The sequence below is a fragment of the Prionailurus bengalensis genome, chromosome B3, assembly GCF_016509475.1.
Source record: "Prionailurus bengalensis isolate Pbe53 chromosome B3, Fcat_Pben_1.1_paternal_pri, whole genome shotgun sequence".
NCBI classification, from domain to species: domain Eukaryota; kingdom Metazoa; phylum Chordata; class Mammalia; order Carnivora; family Felidae; genus Prionailurus; species Prionailurus bengalensis.
The window spans coordinates 143,337,622-143,358,839 of record NC_057355.1 but is presented as its reverse complement, the minus strand read 5'-3'; the positions used below and the strand labels follow the sequence as shown (position 1 = coordinate 143,358,839).

The following is a 21,218-nucleotide window of genomic DNA, read 5'->3' as shown; positions in this document are numbered from 1 at the left end:
ACAAGGGCACACAGAGGGTGAGACGAGACGTCCACCCTTCATTTCCTCTCTGAACACAACATAATGAGTGGACCACTCGGCACAGCCTAATCACGGGACGCACGGCGGCTCCTCTCAGCACATCCTACCTCCCTTCTCAGCCTGCGCGCCAGACCCGCTAACAAGCACCGGGCGGTCTTCCTTCAGGGTAGTCAGGCGTGGCTGCGGCTGCCAGGACAGTCTGCCCACCGACAGGGCACAGAGGAGACCCGTGTGCTTAAAACAGCATGGCCATCGACACCACCTTGTACCCTCCGGCCTATTTGTCAGGGCATTGATTTGGGTCATAAAAACCTTCCTAGAGCCATAAAATCTCTGCAGAGTTCAGCCACAGATTCACAGTAACTTACTCAAGAAATCCTGCCTGAGCCACTGGCCCTGTGCCAACTCACAGGAGGTCTGGGGGTGCCACACTGGACAAGACCGTCATGTCCCCCAGCTCTCACGTGGCTCACGTCCCAGTCGGGGGACGACAGCAAGGGAGGGAGGGGCCGTCCAATCCACTGGGGTTCGAGAGAAGCTCCTGGAGAGGAGGCACTGTGGTGGTTGCAGGACAGGTGGCACCCAGCCAGGGAAAGAGGGGAAATTCAAGGCCAAGAGAAAAATATGCTCAAAATCTATGCGGGGGCCACGCGGGAGAGTAAGCCCACTCTCCAGTGTGTTTCCCCACTGATTACAACTACAACTCCGCACAAAATGCAAAAAGCAACTCCCTGAAGACAAAGTAAACAAAAGCACATACTGGGAGAGGGGTAAGAACTTGAAGTGACGGGCACAGAGGCAAGCTGCCATTTTCTGTCTCTTTTTCTTATTTTCTCTAACAGCTCTGACCTGAGAGCAGGCCCCCGGTGGAGCCCTGCTGGCAGCTTCAAAACACGAAAAAGAGAAAAAGAAAAATGATAGAACCAAAAGGAGAAATACACGAATCCACAGTACGGTTAGGGACTTCAGCGCTCCTCTGTCAATAATTGAAACAACAAAGAGACAAAAACCCAGCAAGGATAGAAGAAGTTGTCGAACAACACCATCAACTAACTTGACCAAACTGTCATTTACAGAACACTCCACCTGATAACAGCAAAATACACATTCTTCCTGGGCAGGCGCTGAACAAAACAGACCATATCCTGGGCCATAAAACTAACCTTAACAAATTTAAAAGGACTGAATTCAGGGGCGCCCGCGCAGCTCAGTAGGGTAAGCGTCCGACTTCAGCTCAGGTCATGATCTCATGGTTCGTGGGTTCGAGGCCCACATCGGGCACTGTGCCGACAGTGTGGAGCCTGCTTGGAACGCTCTCTCCCCCTCCCTCTCTCTGCTCCTTCCCCACTGTCTCTCCCTCTCCCAAAGTAAATAAAAAGTTTAAAAATACATAAATAAAAGGACTGAATTCATACCAAGTATGTTTTCTGACTATAACACAATTAAACTAAACATTCATACTAGAAACGGATCTGGAAAATCTGTACATGTTCAGAAACTAAACAATATACTTGTAAATATCGCACAGGTCAAAGAGGAAGTAAAAATAAAATTAGAAAATATTTTGAATTGAATGAAAATTAAATACCGCATATCAAAATTTGTGGGATGCATGCTTAGAGGGAAACGTACAGCATGAAAATGCTTATCTTAAGAAAAACTTCCTATCAATCATCTAACTTCCCACCTTAGGAAATTAGAGAAAGAGCATATTAAACCCAAAGCAAGCAGAAGACAAAAAAAAATAAAAGCAGAAACTAAGCTGAAAACAGAAAAAACACAGAAAATCAATTATTTGGGGGCACCTGGGTGGCTCAGTTGGTCAAGTGTCTGACTCTTGATTCTTGATTTCGGCTCAGGTCACAATCTCATGGTTTGTGGGTTCGAGCCCCATGTCGGGCTTTGCACTGACAGCATGCAACCTGCTTAGGATTCTCTCTCTCTCTCTCTCTCTCTCTCTCTCTCTCTCTCCTTCTCTCTCTGCCCCTCCCCCCCCAAATAAATAAACAAAAAAAAAATCAACGTTTTGTTGAAATGATCAATGAATCTTTAGTCACACTGACTAAGAAAAAAAGAAACACAAGAAAACATAAAGACCAATATTAGGAACGAAAGTAGAAGACAGAATCTAATAATAAAAGACAGAACCTGAAAGGTAATAAAGGTGCAACCACTCTGGAAACCATCTGGCAGCTTCCTGCATGGTTACCTGTAAGAATACCCCGTGACTCAGCCATCCATCTCAGTCCTAGGTAGGACCCGAGAGACACGAAAACAGACGTTCACACAAAGACTTGTAAATGGACGTTTGTGACGGTATTCGTGGTGGCCAAAAGACAGCAACCACACAAATGTCCACCGTCTTGCGAACAGGCCAACAGAGCACGGCGACCCATACGATGGGAACAGTATCCAGCCCATAAAGGCAGAAAGAAGCTCCGACTCGTGCTACCACGTGGTTGGCCCCTGAGAACACGATGCTAAATGAAAGAAGCCGGCCACAAAAGGCCATACGGTGTGCAGTTCTGTTTACATAAAATTCCCGGGATGGGCAGATCCACACAGAAAGCTGGGCTGGGGGTACGGGACAGGGAGGACACGGGGGGGGGGGGTGAGCGGTGACCTCTAAAAGCACAGGGTTTCTTTCTGAGGTGATGAAAGCATTCTAATCTGACTGTGGGTGGTGGCTGTAGAATTCCATGAATACACTAAAAACTAATGAACCGTATACTTTACGTGAGTGGGTTGTATGGTGTGTGGACTAGACCTCAGAAAAGCTGTTGCCCCCAAAATGTAATAAGTATTTAAAGTATATTAAGGCAGAAATAATTAGAGCATCAAACCCGTGATTTTTTTGGATACTCTTAGTGATGGCAAGCTAAAATACGTTTTCAAGTAAAAAAATGTGAACCAATTTCAATAAAAGTATTCAAATTTTAAAAACCTCGACAAGAGGTGTTCTGTGTAACACAGATTATGTTAGTGGCAAAATGCATTATAAAGGACTCATAAATTAGAATTACATAAACGTTACATTTACACAATCAGTACAGGTTCAGAATCGGCTTTGTATTTTCTGATACACCCTACTGCATTTTGAAGGGCAGAAGTCATCAAGGGGGAGTCAGAAGTCTCAGGACCCCCCTCTGGAGTACTGCGGGTCTCCTGGGGTCACACATCGCTTCAGCTGGCAGTTCACACGTCGGGTTTGAAAGAGGAGTCCAACTGTCCGCCCCCAGAAAGTGGTGTGGAGGGAAGCAAAAGAGAGGGGGCAGGCTGGGCAGCAGGTGTCTGGGGTTCCGAATTCTGGGAACCACTTCCTCAGCTCTACGCAAGATTCTGGAGGACCCAGGGGACACACAGGAACCCGCATCCCCCCCTCCCCCCCCCACCAACCCCAGCTGCCTATGGAGGCAGCCAGTGAAGCAGATCGATCCGTCAAACATCCAAGAAACGCGTGTCCTCAGTGGGGGTTTCCGCCCGGGCCCGGAGCTCCTGGAGGGCAAGGACTAACTGGATTTTGTCACACCACGTGCCTGGTCTCCTGGGGGCTCATAACATTTTTATGACATCAATAAATGAAATGTGCAATGGTGGGAGGGAGGACTTAAAACAAGCCCTGGGTTCAGGTCCGCGGCCCCACAGCAGCTGCCGGCCCCTGTGCCCAGAGCTACGTCCTTCAGAACAGCTTCCTCGCCTCCACCGTGGGGGCGGAAGGCTGCGCTCACAGACGTGCTGGGGCCGTGTGTTCAGGCCTGAGGCTTCAGGGCCCACCACAGCCCTGACACCAGGCACAGAGCTGCGTGCGGCAGGGCTGAGTGAGCATCCGAACAAAGCGCACAGCACTCACTGACAGAGTGTTTTATTCGTACACAAGACTCGAGTTTCATTCACGCTGTGAACAGGAAGCCCTGCAAGGATGTGGGAGTCAAGCCGCCGAGCTCAAGGTCTTACCCCACTACCGACGGGCTATGCGCTATCGTGTGCTGGACTGAACCTTCCTGAACCCTGGTGCCCTACCAGTGGGATGCGGGGCAGCTGCCCCGGATTGCTGTGCACCAGGTGAGCTCAGAACAGAGGTCGGCAGGTGGCAGTGCCAACTGGCTGGCAGTGGCCTCAGAGCACCCGGGCCCCACCCCCACTCAACAGGCAGGGCCACAGGAGTCCAGAAAAGCGGCCGGGAGCCAACCAAAGTCACAAGGAAGGCAGTGGCCATGCACCAGGCTCTCCGGGCCCTTCCCCATCCCCCACCACCCCCTCCGCCCCCACCCGGCCTCTGTTAGTCTCCTACTCTTATCTGCACACAGAGGTAGGTTTGAGGCAAAACTCAGAACTGTAGAAAGTACAAAGCGTCCAAATAAAAAGTCTTTTTAATATAAAGCTGATGAAAGAGACAAATGGAGAGTAATCAAAACCTCATTAGGGCAAATAAGCAACCTGCCTGCAACACCACGGAAACTGATGGCATGGAGTCCTTCAGGCAGCTGCCGCACGGGAGTCCACGTTTTGGGACGAAACCCTACAACACCACTCAGGATGTTCACCCAGGCGCCCAAATTGTGGCCCCAGGGCTGTGGTTCACAGGGCCGGACACCGGGCAATGGTGCTCGCGGGTGCCCTCAAGGTGCTTCCGGCCAGCCCAGGTCAAGAGCCACCGGCTGCCCTGCCGGCTCATGGCATTGCCACGCAGGGGAAGGACGCCACGGGTAGGAGCTCAGGTGACCACATTAACCAATGGTGGCTCAGCTTCTGCTCCTCGGATGGGCTCACGACGTGGGGGTTTAAAACCTGCTCTTGGGCAGGGCGGCCAGTCATTGATGCAGCAGCCCCGCTAGGGCCTGCTGCATGCTTAGCACTTCGGTAGGTGTGGGAGCAGGGCAGCAAATGAGGCGAAACTGCTGTCCCAGGGTGTTTTCCATTCTGCTGGGAAATCACACACACACACACACACACACACACACACACACACACACACACGAGTCAGAGGCTGTGGTAGGAGACCGAGGGGAGAGTCCAAGCAGGCGGGAGGGAGAGCCGGCAGCCTCCCGGACTGCCACCTGTGTGTCAGGACACACACCGGCAGAGGGGCTAGGACAAAGCTCCAGAAAGAGGTCAAGAAACTAACACAAGATCTGGAAATCAAGATGGCCCTTTACAAGCTTTAAAAAAGAGGAAGAAAAAGAAAAACATGAAATATTGATGACTCGTGCCAAACGAACACTAGAGCAAACGTGAGCTGGCCTGTCAGAGCCACGTTATCATGAAAATTTATCCCAGGGTGGGGGTTGGGGGGTGGGGGTGGCGGTCGGTGTTCTGGAGGCCCAAACAGGGGTCTAAATGCATCTGCAACTCTCTTTCTTGGGAGCCACGCAGAGCCCCAGCTCTGCCGACAGAGGGAAGAGGAACCAGGGCCGAAGCCAAGCGCCCAGCTCGGGAGCCATGTGTCCTAGATTTGCCAGAGCTGCTCCAATTTCCAGTGCCCGATCCTGCTCAACCGAGAGGGAATTTGCTGATGCTGAGGTTCCATAATTTAAGCTTGCAAAAAGGGTGACTGACTAAATATGCATTATGATTTTTAAGTCTCTGTAGTTTTTCTTACAAATTTGATTCATGATACAAGGGTGAATTTTATTACCTATGCTAATTTGGCCCAAACTACACAGTCACCTTAAAGTGAACTTTAACTACAAAGTAACTACCTTGAGAATTTCCCACAGTGCTGGTGGGCCCTGGAGAGCTGGGACCACATCTTAGATCACTGTGGCTCTATAGCCCCCAGTCCATGCTGTGCTCAGAGCCAGGGAGCTGTGAGGCTAGCTACTGTCATCTACCAAACACCAGGGAGCATAAGAGCTCGGAGCCGGCCAACCGCTGTGTTGTCAGGACCATAACAGCGCACCTCCTCTGATGCGAGATGGCCCAAGCCCTCTGCCTCTGGCTTCACTTCACTTCCTGACTAGTCAGTTGCAGCTGAATTGCAGCTAGGGAGAGATCCCAGGGCAGCCACTGCCCTGCAGCTGGGAGTGAGTGAGTGCTGCTTCAGGACTCCATCATGATCAGAGGGACATGGTTACCCCATGAGCACCTGCCTGATCCCAAGTCCTGTTGCGAGATGCTGAGGCACAGACGTGATTCACCTCGGGCCCCCACCGGCAGCGGTAAATAAACACCTGTTTAGCTGAGAGAACTCACAGTCAAGTAAGAAGATAAAGAGCTATCAGTGAAACAGGTCACAGACAGTGCAGGCCAATCAAGAATGAAAGCCACGGGAGCTCAAAGACAGAAGCAAGTAACCTCTACATTCAGAGGCCCTTTGGGCCCTGGCTTCTCAAAGTGTGGTCCATGGACCATTTGCCTCTGCATCTCCTGGGAGCTTGTTAAAAATGCCAGATCTTATCAGCAATAGACTGAACGTGTCCCCCCAACTCTATATGCTGAAGCCCTATTCCTCAATATGATGGTATTGGGTGGTGAGGCCTTGGAAGACGATATGGTTTAGATGAGGTCGTGAGGGTGCAGCCCCCACGATGGGACTGGTGTCCTTCTAAGGGAATGAAAAGACCGGAGCTCTCTCTCTCTCCATCATATAAGGACACAGCAAGAAAGGAGCACTCTGCAAAGCCAGGAGGAGAGCCCCCATCAGAACCTGACCATGCTGGTACCCTGGTCTTGGGCTCCAAGCCTCAGAACTGTGCACATTAAATGTCTGTTTTTGAAGCCCCTCAGTCTGTAGTATTTTGTTCTAGCAGCCCAAACAGACTGAGATATCATCCTTACCAAAGACCTGCTGATACAGAATCTGCATCCTAATAAGAGCCCCAGGTGCTCTCTGGCACATGGGCAGCGTGCAAAGCCCTGCTTTACGGATGACCTTGTCTTGCCCCTTGACCAACAGGGAAACCATGACTGAGAGAGACTGTAGTCTGAGGGGTTTGCCCACAATCGCCCAGATGAGCAGGTGGTACGGGGAGGCTGAGAGCCCAGGCCTCCTGTAGCTCAGGCCAGTAGTACTAGAAGCTGGGAGGGGCTTCTGGAGAGAGGGACCCTAGAGTGATATGAAGGCCAGCCCACAGGCATCCTGGACTCCAGGCCACACCCATGTTCAAGCACACTGCCGGGAGAAAGAAGTCAGAGAATTTTGCTGGTGGTGTTATGCCAGCTTGAGTACGCGCACTCGGTCGACTCACATGGAACACAGCCCGCTGACCTGCTGGAAATGAAGTCAAGAACTTTGCAGTGATGAGAGATGTGCTCCAATCATCAAACCCAAGGAAGAGAGAGACGGGCCAAGAAAAGAAGAGAGGGAAGCTAAACAGCCCATTTGCTCTAATGAATTGGGCTGTGGCCCCAAGAAGTCCAGAATCCCAACCTTCATCATCTGGCTCAGCCTAAGGGTCATAAAATTGTATGACTGGAAAGTAGCTTAAAAGCTATCCGTTCCAACCACTCTTCAGACTCGGTTCTCTCAGACCGTGGCGAGAAGCTGTCTGGCCCTGCAGTCACGCTCCAGGGGTGGGCTCACTAGCCCAGCACAGCATGCCTCAGCTCTGTCCTTGGAAACCTACCCCTTACCTTTTAAATGCTGATTCACTTTGATCCAGCGATTTGAGTTCTGGGACCCAAGCTTAAGCAAATAAACCTCAAATATGGAAAACACTAGATGCACAAATATATGTCTTACAGTGGAATGTATAATAAAGTAGACCTGGATGGTCTGTTCGGAGATTATCATTAACAGAGAGAAACTGCTCGCACACCTTGACAGAAGAACAGCTCTCTGGAAAAGATATTGTGTGAGCACAAGGTTTCTGCAAGGATGCCCATAATAGAGGGAAGTACAGAAGCACCCACCTTGTCAGCCAGATCAGGATGGATCTCAACAATCAATAGGGTGACAGATGTCACAGCCAGACCTATCCATAGCAGGGGTTAGCCAGGTCGTAAATATTTTTGGTTTTGCAGCCCATGTGGTCTCTGTTGCAACTACTCAATTCTGCCACTGTAGTGTGAAAGCGGCTGCAGATGATACATAAATGAGTGCATGGCTGTGTTCCAATAAAACTTTACAAAAACAGACAGCAAGCCAGATTTAGCCCTGGGCTGTAGTTTGCTCACCCCGATCTCTACCTTCACATCTATTAATTTTAAATGGCAGGGGGAAAAAAAAAAGGGAACTATCCTCACTATCCAACCTAGGGAAATGGTTTTTTGAAAACGACCCATTGGATCCATATTTATTGAGTGCCTGTTTATGTCAGACTCTGCTCTGAACACCAGGCAGAAGGCAAGAAGCAAGTCAGGTAAGCACGCTGCATCAAAGGGATGTACTGAAAATTCTACAAGAGTCTGTGATAACAAGGAAAACCCTGACAGTGCTATGTAAAAAACAAAATATGAAATTGTGTATAAAAATCAGACCAACATTTTAAGAACACACACACACACACACACACACACAGGGAAAAAGAACAACAGAAGAAAAATACTAAAATGTTACTAATGTTTCCTTCAGCTGGCTAGACTACCCCTTCTCTTTATTTCCCTCTACTTTCCGATTTTTTCATATGATTGCATATTACTTTTACAAGAAAACAGTTCCTCCTGCTGTATTTAAAAGGGGAAGCTGGTCTTGATTGTAAGCTAAGCTCTCTGTCCCTCCTGCCTGCACCTGCAGTTTCCACCACTGTCCCTGAAGGTGATTTAAAACAAAAACAAAACAGCCAAGCTGCTCAGCCCCACATGTTCATCTACACAGGAGCGAGCTGGAGAGTTCAGCACCAGGGACAGCGCCACACACCGCAGGCAGCTCAGAGGGGTGAAAAGGGAGCCACCCCAGGTGGGAGCCAGGAGGGCAAGGAGGCTGTGCCTTTCTTCTCTGGCCCTCCGACTACTCCCACTTGAGACACTCAGGCAACACCTGTCAGAGGAAACGTAACTGAAGCAAGAGAGCTGTCCCTGAGCCTGGCTGATGCAAAATGGAACTAGCCCTGTGACCCAGAGGGAGAGGAGAGGCAGTCGGATTGCTAGTAAAGGGGAAGTAAAAACAAACATTGTGCAGATCCCTTTCCCAACATTATTAGCTTGGGAGACACTCGCAAATATGCCAATACCAGTCACAGCAACATCTGCTTCTAATTGCTTCTCCCCCAGCATTTTCAGAGCCTGTCAGATGGCGTCTGCCCTAGGAGAAAATCCAATATTTTTAACAAACTCTTAAATCAGATGGCGTCCTTGGTGAGTAATCTCTTACGTGTTTGGTCTTTGAGGCTAAAAACAGTAAGCACACCTTTAAGGGACGCGGCCGTCAGCAGGGCTGGGTAATCGAAGGCCCCACTTCAAACAGCATGACTAAGAGTTTCCAACACATGCAGCCCAAATACAAGTGTTCTAGTGGGTTTTTTTTTTAATTCCACTGTGTCCACGTCTTTATGTGTAATTTTTCTCTCTTTTCCAAATATTTTTGTAAAAAGAAGTTTCTTTGTAAAAGAAAAATGTGTGATTTTTTTTTTTAAAGAGCACATCTCTCTGTGCTTTAATTTTCCCACTTGTGAAGTACTTTAAGCAAGACACCTATGGATAAAACTTCACATTTTCTTTAAAGAAACTGCCTGTGTTCTTAGGTTCGCAAAATGCCAGCAGCCCCTTCCAACAGCCTGTTGGGAAAGTGTCTTCCTGCAGTGGCCAACCTGACCTTCAAATCTGGGAAATCCAAGGTGGGGCGGGAGGCAGTCCCGGAGGGAAAGCCTTTAGGTAGAACCTTTTAGCATTGCAGCAGCCTTGAGCCCTTCAGGGTGGGACCACTGAACCCCTGAATCCTAAATGCAGGAGGGCAAACTGACATTCCATACCTTCTCCTTTCAAAGTTAAGTTTAACATGGGTTTTATTATAAACTACCCTGTAGGACTCAAGTGGCCGTGTGCCTCCTTCAGACCAGAGTAGTGCTTCTCAGACCTTGAAAACAAGTCAGCCTAAAATCACGGCGCACCCCCAGAGGCAATCGGGCCACGGCTCTTCCTCACTACTCTCCCACAAACCCATTCTCAGGCCTGGCTTCTCACTGCTAACCCAAACCAGGACTCACAGCATTGAAAGCCTCTTTGCCTGGGGCCAGTACCCTTGCCTGGAGCCCATGCCCCACCAGGTCAAGCCAGTCCCTGGTCCCTGCACACATTTCACACTTCTACCTTCTATACATACACATTCTGCATGACTGCCTTCCTCCCTCATTCCTTCACTCGGTCATCCGAGGCTTGCTCAGTGTCTACTACGTGCCAGGCACTGTTCTAAGGGCTACAAGTCAACAGCAAACAAAGTAGACAGAAAATCCCTACCCTGGAGGGGCGCCTGGGTGGCTCAGTCGGTTGGGTGTCTGACTTTGGCTCGGGTCATGGTCTTGCGGTCCGTGAGTTTGAGCCCTGCATCAGGCTCTGTGCTGACAGCTCGGAGTCTGGAGCCTGCTTCAGATTCTGTGTCTCCCTCTCTCTGCCTCTTTCTCTCTCCCAAAAATAAACATTAAAAAAAAGTTTTTTTAAAGAAAAAAAAAAATCCCTCCCTGGAGAAACTTACGTTCAAGTGAAGGCAGACAGGCAAGCAGATAAACATGTAAAATCCACAGTACACCGGGTGATGATACATAGTAGGGAGAACAGTGAGGGGGCAAAGGGGACGAGTGAATGCCAGAGGGTGACCGTCACGGTGATCAGAGAAGGCCTCACAGGAGAGGTGGCATTTGAACAGAACCAAGCAGAGAGAGGGAGCCTCTACAGAGAAAACGGGGAGAAGAGCATTCCAGGAAGGAGAAGCAGGTGCAAAGCCTCTAGGAAAGGCAAGGAGGCCAGTGGGGCTGGAGGTGATGAGAAGGGGGAAGGGAAGCTCATGTAGGTATTGAAGGCCACTGTGGGGACACTGGCCTTTACCCATGAGTGAGATCAGAGCCTGGAGTGTTCTGACCAGGGGAGAGGCACATCAGACTTACACTGTGACAGACACTCTGGCTGCCATGTTGAGAACAAACTATAAGGAGTGGGGAAAGAGCTACATAGGAAACTACTGCAATTATCCCAGTAAGAGTCAACGGCAGCTCAAGCCAGTCACCACAGGATGTGCTCGTGACTTGGATGTGGGGGAGACAGGAAGAGCAGAGACAGGCACGGTTCTGACAGTTCCGACCCGCATCCCTGGAAGGGTGGAGCTGCCACTTATTAAGTGGGTGAGGGCAACGGAAGCAGCAGCTTGGTGAGCAGCGGGGTGGAAACTCCTCTGTGGGACTGATCGCCACCAGCCATTTAGCCCCAGAAGGCACGTGATCTCCAAGAAGCCTTCCTCACATCAAGCAGAAAGCCCTCGCCCTCTGAATGGTTGCTCGTCCCTCCCTTACTCCCCCACCCATCTCTCTCTCTCCCCCTCACACACACACACACACACACACGTGCACACATACGCACACACACAGACATACATACAGTAGTGCTCCACACCACTTATCTGCAACCGCACATCATTCCCTTGAGTAACCCAAAGGCTAATTCCTTTTCTATCATCTGGAAACATCTGCACACAGTAGGTACTCAATAAATGTTTTCAGAGCTGCACCTCTGATGTTTCAATACTCTAACAACCCAAGAACGTTCTTTCAGAACACATACACATCACGCTGAGCACCGATGAAACATCAGGTGGTAATTACCCCGTCTCCAGGGTCCTGCACCTAGATGCTGGCCCACCCCCGGTCAGTCACATCGCCGTGGCAAGCTCTCCTGTGGAGAGGCCACGGGAGGAAGACGGGCATCACCTTGCCGGTCCTTATATCCCAAGCTTTGACTTCGGGGTTGAAGCCTCCACACACAAAAAGGCTGTGGTCTTTCGGGTGAAATTTCAAAGTAGTGATTCTAAAGTCACTCTGACCGCTGAAGAGCTGGGTTCCTACAACACAAAGAAGAGAAGAGAGCATTAAAAAATACTCGGACCACAAGATAAATATCTTAAAACTAAGATGCCATCTGACATAGAGCTCTGGGCCCAAGGGCCCACGAGACTTTCTGGAAGCACAACAGACGTCATGGCACTTGAATCTCACTCTCTGACCAGCCCCGTCCCTGACTGGCCGAACTGCCCCCCAGGGCTGACCCAACAGCCGGACCCATGAACATCCCCTTTCCTGGGTTCCATCGACACTGCCTATCAACTCATTTAAACCACACAACCACTCAAAACCTGCTCTACGACTGAAGAAAAACCAAGGCTCAGGGAGCTTAAGTAACATTGTCAAAGCTGCACAGTTAATAGAGAGTATTTACCCAGGAGTCTAAAAAGAAAAAGCAAGATGCTCCAAAGTGATCTTTGTGGGATCAGCCATCTTTCAACCATGACCTTACATTCATGACCACGGATGATTTGCTACAGGGAGTGGCTGGTAATGGTAGCATGATACTCGGGGCAACAAGTGACAGCATGACCCCACAGGGCCCGGGCGCCAGCATGGACAGGCAGTGTGGCCCACTGGGGTCTCACTGACTCTGCAGGACTCAAGACGGTCCTTGTCCTCTGCATATCTGTCATGAAACCGCTGTCGAGCGCTCACGTGCACTGTGAAAACATTTGTGTGTACACACACACACACGTGGTGGGGAAAATGTCGGTTTCGCCACTGTGAGCTTTCAGACGTCAGCGACATAAACAGGCTGAACTCAGGGCATGTGGGGAGCCGATCTCCGACCCTGAGCCCAGGTCTGTTGGGTTCCAAAAGCCAGCACTCGCTCCTCTATGTTGTGCCACATTATGCCCCAGGGCACTGGCTGTAGTTCTCGTGTGCTCCGTTCAACCCCACTGAAAATGCAGCCAGAAACCAGACCGGCCTTGGGAACCGTTCTTACCACGGGACACGTTCCCAGGGACCAGGCCATCTCACGGGCATGGCACCTGCTATGCAACACCCACCAAGAGCGTGAAGGTGGTTTCCCTCAGAGATGTCAGCAATGGCTCCCACTGCCCAGGAGGGACAACCTTGACTGCCCCTGGCCCACAGAAACTCCTCCACTGGACTGAGGCCATGGGCAGTTAGGGGCACGTGAAGCTGGTGGCCGTGGAGACCAACGTGATGCCAAGATCTCCAGCATCATTTCCTCTCACGGGAACCCAGAGGCCATGTTTGCTCATCCATTTCAGAAAGCACTTCCAGAAGGCTGCCCTGCTTTGTGTTCAGGACCCCCCCACACAGCATTCTACCAGCTCACCAGGTAAGGAAATGAAAGTTCATTGACTGGTAGTCTTGAGTTACAGCAGGAGCCTTCATAAACCCAATTTGCCTAGATCCATGGTCTCTGCACTCGTCTGACAGCAACATCCAACAAGGGACAGCCCTTCAGCACGTACCACGGGGACACGTGTTTGCTTGTAAGTTACATACCGCGCTACCGTGCGAATAAATTGTATGCATTAAGATACCAAAAATAAACTATTTTAAAGGAGAGACAAGGACACAATAACCAATATTTTAAAATATGAGCACTGGGTGTTGTATGGAAACCAATTTGACAATAAATTGTATTTTAAAAAATAATAAAATATATTTTAATGTGCCATTTTCTAAGAGTGTCAACAAACCTCTGTGAAATCATTAAATCAAACGAGTTTTTAGTGAGAGCTACCAAATTGACACTGCTTCCATTTTTTTTCAAAGGTAAGAAAACTGTCTGTGGCTCAATGATTTGAAAGTAGCCCAGTTAGGGCGCCAGTCCGTTCTCTGAGGTCATCAGAGCTAACAAAGACTCTTCCCAGAGATGCACAGACCCGGCTGGAAGATGCTTACCACTGGCGACAAAGGAGACACCGTCCGCTTCTGTCCATCCCTGATACAAAGGATTTTGTGAACGTGTTATGAGTGAGGCCCCAGTTCCCCTCAGGTCAGAAAAACGCTCCTGCAACTCATCACAGGGTATTACTGCATTCTCATATTTTTAATAGCCCAATTCAAAATCCATTGACATTGTCATCTCAAGGATTTTGAAGCAGGTTAGAAAAACTGCTCCCAAGTTAAGGGTGCAGATATTAGTGTTTTTAATAGGTGACACATTCACATAGTTTTTGGTTAACAAATTATAAGATGGTGGAAACAAAAACATTTCTTTTCAAAATGATCTTTCCACAGTACAAACTTTTGGGAAAGCTCTTCATTAAAGTGTCACCTTTCCCTTGATGAAGGGTTATGTTGATTTTTTTCCAGTATCTTCCAGGGGCCTACAGTTAGCAGTCATTTGTCATCAGGGAAAACTTTGGAAACACCTGAGGTTTTGTAAATGGAGCCTCTATGCTTCTTGAAGTTCAACAAGCCCCTTAACTATTCCACTCAAACGGGCAGTGCACAAAGTCTTTCACGGTCATCCTGTGTCACTATGATGTGAAGAGGGGCCACTGTGGGTCCTGTCATCCGTAATGGTGAAGGGCCTATAAATAATAGCCTAGCGGTCCAGCCCAAGGGGGCAGTTAAGGCAAATGTGGGTCTCTGCCTGGTGGAATGTCGAAAAGCCATTCAAAACTGGAATCACAAACCGTGCTCTTTGGCAAGACAGACAATGCCTGATACCTGTTCTTGGATCACAAAAGTATTAAGTAGGGATTGATACGGGCAGAGGCTGGGAAGAGATTCACCGACTTGAAGTGGTTTGTTCTAGGGGTTGTAAGATCATTTTTTAAGTTACACCAATATCGTTGTCATGATGTTGTGTGTGTGGGGGGGGCTTTTTCTTAATAAAGAATCCTTCTAACCAGGCATCAGAGAGGAGCAGACTTACAGGAGTCTGGGTCCTACGTGTCTCGTTAGGTCAACAGACAAGCAACTGTCTCAAGCAAAAACTCACATCCTGGGGAATTAACCTGAGTGGAAACCCGATATTCCTTGAGCTTCCTCTTCTTTCCTGAAACCCATCAAGCTATAGTTGGTGGTCAGAGACCACCCATGCTATGCCCGATTAGAGATGCCCCCTCCTAGGGAGGATGGAGGTCTCCCCACGGCCGGGACTCGGAATGGCACTTACAGAGACCTGCTGGGACAGGCCTGGGAACTGCGGCTCAGGCCTCAGGGCACGTGCCCCAGCCAGGTAGCCAGTGGACCCATATGGGGGATGAAGAAAGGGACCACCATCATGTCCCCTCAATGGAAAAGGAGCACACAGATGCCACTGTGGCCCCCACGCTGCTGCAAAGGCCCCGGCCAGAAATCTCCTCCTGGCACAGGCAACAGTACCTACTGTGGCCCTCCTGCTCGCTCAGAGTCACTGCTAGTCCTTAAGCCCAAAAGGAAAAATAAACGGTCTGCCTGGAGAAAAATTTTCCCTGTTTCTTGGACCATGGCATATAACCATATGCTTATTTCAGAAACAGCAGTGAATTAGGCATGTTTTTTCAAAAAGTGCAGTGATACAGTCTTGCCAACAATGAGGAAAAGGTGGGAGGAAAAGCAAAAGCTGAGTTGCTAAAAGAGGAGGACTGAGCTTTTTCTGCTAAAAAAAAAAAAAAAAATGCATGTATTTCTGCATGTTATTCTTCAACCTTCCAAAGAGACTGGGACGAGCCTTCGAGTCTCGTAAGTACTCCAATGTTCCCGTTACAACACAAGTGATGCTTTCTATCTTTTCTCCTACTTTTTGTTTATGAGAACTAGGCCTTTCTGTATCTGCTAAAAGGGTCCAAAACTCAAAGATTTTAGAGTCTTTGATAAGCTTCCAGATAGCTCACGGGAAACACAAAGGGGGAGATTCCACCGGGGAAGGAGGTCTAGCACAAGGCTGTGGCTCAGAAGTCGGGGGCCCCAGCCGTCCCTGCTCGGCACCGTGCTCGGCGCAGGAGGTGGTGCAGCAGAGGGGCTGAGAGTCGCCCAGACCCAGGCCCCACCCCAGGAGAGGGACCTGCCCAAGTCTGTGAACGGCAGGCTGTCCGGGGACCACAGGCGAGAGACGTGCATCCATAATGCGTAGAGTGCTCTGGAGGGCGTGGCAGACACAGCAAACAACAAAAGGGAGCTATGATTGTTGGAAAAAGTTAACCCCCAAATTACTGAATTCATGCTTGGTTAAATTAAAACCTAAAACCAAGGGCTACAAGTTCTTAACAGCAGGAACCTTGAGAGAGGAATGATTTGGAGTTTCTGTCTTGAGGCTATGAGAATACAGTGCCCTGGGCTAGTCTTTGCATTTTGTTGAAGAGACACAGATAAAGGCTGGAAATATTTATCAGAGACTATCTTGTTCCCAGCCCAGTGAGGTGAAGGTCCTTTCTTGTCAGACTTGTTCCTCCTCTACATGTTCCTACATCGAGTGCCCTGTTCACCACGTCCTCTCCTCCCTCACGACGCTACCTCAAGCACAATGGTTAGTTGCTATGTAACCTTTAACCTTGAGACTATCTTGCTTGGTTACATGCTTGTTACAGAAAGTTCTATTTATTCACTGTATGCTGCTTATGGGAAATTGAGTTTTAAAATATTTAATCCACTAACACTGACTTTATTGATCTTGTTATAATGAACTCAACCAGTATAAGAACTGTTCAGATCCTCTTGGAGTTAGGAAAAATCACTTCTTTTCCTCCTTGAATCAATAATGATACAAATAAACCATAAATTGTCATTAGGGCAAAAATACGCAGAAACTCAATTTATTCTCTTGACGCTATCATTACTACCCCTGGTTCCATCACCAATATTGAGAAGATAAGGCAGCTGGTAACACTAGCCAGGAAATTCCTCAGAGGTTCCCCTCTTCCTTTCTCAGGTAGAGACCCAGATGACCACCCATGTGGCTGGGGCAACACCACCTGTCCACCCTAATGCCTACCTTGGGGGACCCTATCGTCATGCAGGGCTCTGAGTCCCCAACGGGTCCTCTTCATCCACTCAGCATGTCTGGCCCCCAGCCCAGTTCCTGGCACATAACAGACATTTAATCCAGGTCAGATGAAACCCAAGTAGGGGACCCCAAGAAAGAGAAAAGAAGTTCACGCCCTCCTCTGCAGGGAGTGGGCATCTGTCACCTCCAGGCCTGCGTGCAGCCCTCTGTAGTAGGTGTCATTAGCCCATTTCACAGCAGGAGAAATGAAAGCTCTGAGAGGTGAGGACTGGTCCAGGGCCACACAAATCAGCCACGCTGGGAGCCAGGCCGGGCCTGTCCAGCCCCAGAGCCCCGCTCTCCGTACCCCCCCCCCCCCCCGCCTTGCCTGCCTGCAAGCTATCCGTGACCTTTCCTTCTCCTTAGCTCTTTGTTCGTATCCATGGACTCACGAACATGCAGGGGAGACGCTGACAAGGGAAAGCTGATGCTGTCGGCTCATGGTGATTGAGCTCGTGTTCCCAGGCAGGCGGCATATGACTCATTTCGCTAAAATCAATATCGTTACACTCATCCTCTGGGAAGTACCCCGCCAGCTGTAAATCTAACCATCCTGACTCAAAGTTAACGAGAAAAGGAGCTTACTAACTTTCAAATCAAACTCTATGAATCAGAAACAGGGGCCATCTCAGCACGCCCGGCAGAGTCCCGGGAAGGGTCCGGGTGCGTCCACAGGTCCCCCGCGGTTGAGCGGGCGCCTCTGGCTCAGCTGGTGGTCCTCTCAGATCCACAAAACCAGGATAATAAAGCTAAGCTGAAGAAGCTGTCGTGAGAATTGGAAAGACAGAGTGACATAAGGGGGCAGGCCCCAGACGGACAGCGGGGCCTGTGGCAGCAACAGAAGAAACGGCAGTCGGCGTTTCTCTTTATATCAAGTCTGGCTGCTGCTCTTAATGATCTGGACGAGACTGAATTCCCTAAAGTTGAAAAGAAAACAAAAGTTCTCAACTTGCAAGCAAGGTGTGTCGCAAGGGTTTGCCTCAAGTTGGCTTTTCTAGGGCCCAGCAGGCCCCGCTCGACGGCAAGCGTCCGGGCTCCCAGTCCGTCGGCAGAAGAGGTCTGACCTACGAGGGCAGCCTGACCGCCCGGCGGCTGCCTCTGAGCGCACGCAGAGACCGAGTACCAGCACGGTGGGGCGATGGTAGTCCACGAAACAGTGCCGTCAGTTAAAACCGCTATTCTTCGTTTATCCACAGGACGGCACAGGCGTCACTGGGAGAAAATGACAGGACGGGGGTGTGTGGGATGTGGCAGGACCCGCGGGCACTTCCCACAGGGTGAGGTATGGGGCTGGCAGCGTGTTTCATGGATGCGTAATAACACTGGATTTAATATCCAACGCTAGGGTCGTGCCCCAAAGCTGTATGGAAAGAGGGGGAGAAAACAAGCTTGAAACTGGAGAGAAAACCTCTTCAGACCGAAAGGGGAATGGTGTGCGTGGGAATGGGGCCCAGGACCAAAGAGGTGGTAGACCTGAGAACGGGCACATTTAAAAGAGGGCTAGGGACAGGGCGTTGGGGGAGGAACGAGCTTGGGAGAAAGAGGGGTGGATGAGGGGCAAAGCAGGGGCAAAGCAGAGGAGTCTGTGGGGGTCCTGCCTACACCAGAAGGAGGGACGGAGGTGCGCAGCTGCTCCCTGGGCAAGAAGGCACTGGAGGGGCAGTGCCAGGGCCATCGTCGGCTCAGACCTCACTGGGCTACGGGGCCCCTCAGAGATTCTGTGTCTGGATCCAGCGGCCAACCCCTAGGACCCCAGGACTGGACACACAAAACGTGCCCGTACCATCAGGAGCTGTGCAAGTGTGCCCATCGCCCAGCGGCCCACGATGCGGCTGGGCATCCGCCTTCCTGCCTCCACAGGTACCTAAAGGGTGCCTGACCCAGTCCCTCGGAGCTGTGCCGGGGGACACTCAGTCATGGTGCTCAAAAGCCAAAGCATGGAGAAGCCCAAGCCCCCTGCAGGCACCTCCTCCAGGGCCTGGAGTGGCGGCACCAGTCGGCCCAAAAGGAGCCCCATCTGCAGCCCCTCCTCTAAAGCCCCATGAGCTCCTGGTCTTCGCCAGGTTCTAATTTGGATGCTTCTCACCCTTCCTATGCCAAGTGTACTATAATCGCCAGGGCTAACATTTCTCCCACTGGAGCAGCGGCTGTCAACAGCCAGAGAAGCATCCTTCAGCCAGTCACTTAATCAGAAGGCTGGGTCAAGATCCGTCCGGGCGCCCCTTCCTCCCAGAGGCCCCAAGCTCGCTTCCACAGGTGGCAAGCCAGCTGCCCGGGGGAGAGCCAAGCAGGGCCCCTAGGGGTGGGCTTCAGCAAACCGTTCGTCCTCGGCAGGGAAAACCGACGCGGTGAGGGCATGCCACTCCCAGGCTTCGACAGGCAGGCTCTGCCAGTCACACAGGCCACAGGTGGATCCCAGCTCTGTTGCTGCTGGCCGCGAAGCCTCGATCAAGTCCCCGAGCACTCCAAGCCTCAGTGTCCAGGTCAATGAAATGGGGATAAAAACACTGTCCTCACAGGTAAGTGTAGGTACTAAAAATGTAATAAGTAAGCAAAGGGACTAACATCTTTTTGTCCATTTCAGCTTCATACAGACCAAGCAGTGTGCCAGGAACCAGGGCTACACCACCCGGGGCCTGGCCCACGGTGCACACTCAGCTGATGTGGCGGTCCCCTTTCCTGAAGCATTTCTGTGACGGCAGTCCCAATCAGGATGCAAAACTGAGGGAGGCACCAGAACGCACCTCTTGGAAAACAAGAAAAATGGTCACTTACGGGTCCAATCTCAGCTGTCATTTCCATGCACCATGACCCCCCACCAAAAGACACAGGGACCCCCAGAGCAGGAGGAGCTAGCCAGGGGCTGGGGACAGCAAGGCTGCAGGCAGTGGGTTACCTGCGGGAAGAGACCTTCCTCAGCACTGGGTGCCTGGAGCTCTGGAGAGCGGGTCAGGCTGGACTGTGGGGGGTCTGCACACGCACCCCCCCCCCCCATAAAGGGCAGCTGCCGTCTCGTCACCAGGAGGAAGCCGCTAGGCCACCACCAGAATTTTGTCACGGAGAAGCAACACGTGGAGGAGACACGGGGAGGACCCAGGAAGGCCTTCCCGGCTGCCCCAGACCCACATGGGGACCAAGGGCCACACTCGTAAGCCGGCTGGGGGATCACCAGATTGGGGGCTTTTGGAGCTGAGCTACCAAAGCTGCCGCATCTGAAGAAATGGCCCAGCAACCGGGGCTCTCTGGACGCTCGGCAGGAACAAGGTCATTATTTCCCACCATCCCAAGGGCCTCAGAGGGAGGGACAGAGGGAGGGACAGAGGAAGGGAAGGGACATGTTTTGCTGAGTGCATACCTGAGCCAGGCATTCTGCAAAGTGCCTACAAACATTATCTCGGCTATTCCCCTCAAAATCCTACCACCAGCCAGGTACTGTTATCCCCTTTCATGGATGCAGAAACAGAAGTGAAGGAACTTTCCCCCAGGACACCCAGCTCAGGTGAGTGGAGGAGCACATTCGCACCCCATTCGTGCCCCATGACACTGCACTGCCTCCAGCACTGTTGGGACCAGGTGCCATTGCACGGACATCCAGGACAGGCTGGATGCACATCAGGAGAGCTGACCAGGGCAAAGGAAGGAAGACAGGGTACCTTCCCCAAAGTCGGAGCCCTGGGGGCTCCAGGGGCCCTGCAAACCTATGAGGCCTCAATAGCCAGGCTGGGGGGCACCTGCCAGTTGAGGGGGGGGGGGGGGCGTGATGGGCTGGAACCTTCACAAGACCAATGCCCGTAGAAGTGAACAAGCTCTTCAGGGGATTTCGAGGAGATGGGCTGATTTGGTGTGCAGGACAGCTGACTCATAAGGCAGGCGACACTGGGGCCCTGGCGGAGCTGGCCAGGGTTCCCTGAGGCCACTCGGACTAATGCATCAGAGACGTTTTGTTAGGAAGATTACAGACTGAAGCGGGAGCACCAAAAATAATGAATCTGTGAGTGGATTTTATTTAGGTGTTGATTCATGGTTGTCCTATAAGCCAACAGCCCGTCAGAACTATAAATTAACGAGATAAAATGTGGCTGGCTCTCCATATTTCAGGCCGGGTATTGACATTTCAGAATCCACAGATTTTTAACTGTATTGATTGAGGACACCAGGATAAATGGCCTTGGCACCAAATTCCCATTAACGACAATGGGCACCGAGTGACTAATTCCCAAAGCACTGCGGTGAGAACGCCCTGCATTGCCTTCTCCTGGCAGGGAGTTCTAATTAGATTGAAATGAAAAAGCCAAATCACCAAGGGCGGAAAGAGG

At 50.7% G+C, this 21,218-nt stretch overlaps 1 protein-coding gene across 4 annotated transcripts in view; it reads right to left on the bottom strand.

The window, feature by feature from the left end:
- The window catches only part of WDR25 (WD repeat domain 25), a 139,679-nt gene that overhangs the window by 31,364 nt on the left and 87,097 nt on the right, over positions 1-21,218 (bottom strand). For all 4 annotated transcript variants that reach the window (XM_043557029.1, XM_043557031.1, XM_043557032.1 and 1 more), the window contains one exon: positions 11,814-11,944. In XM_043557029.1, coding sequence (XP_043412964.1) covers positions 11,814-11,944 — 131 coding nt within the window. The remainder of the gene's footprint in view (positions 1-11,813; positions 11,945-21,218) is intronic.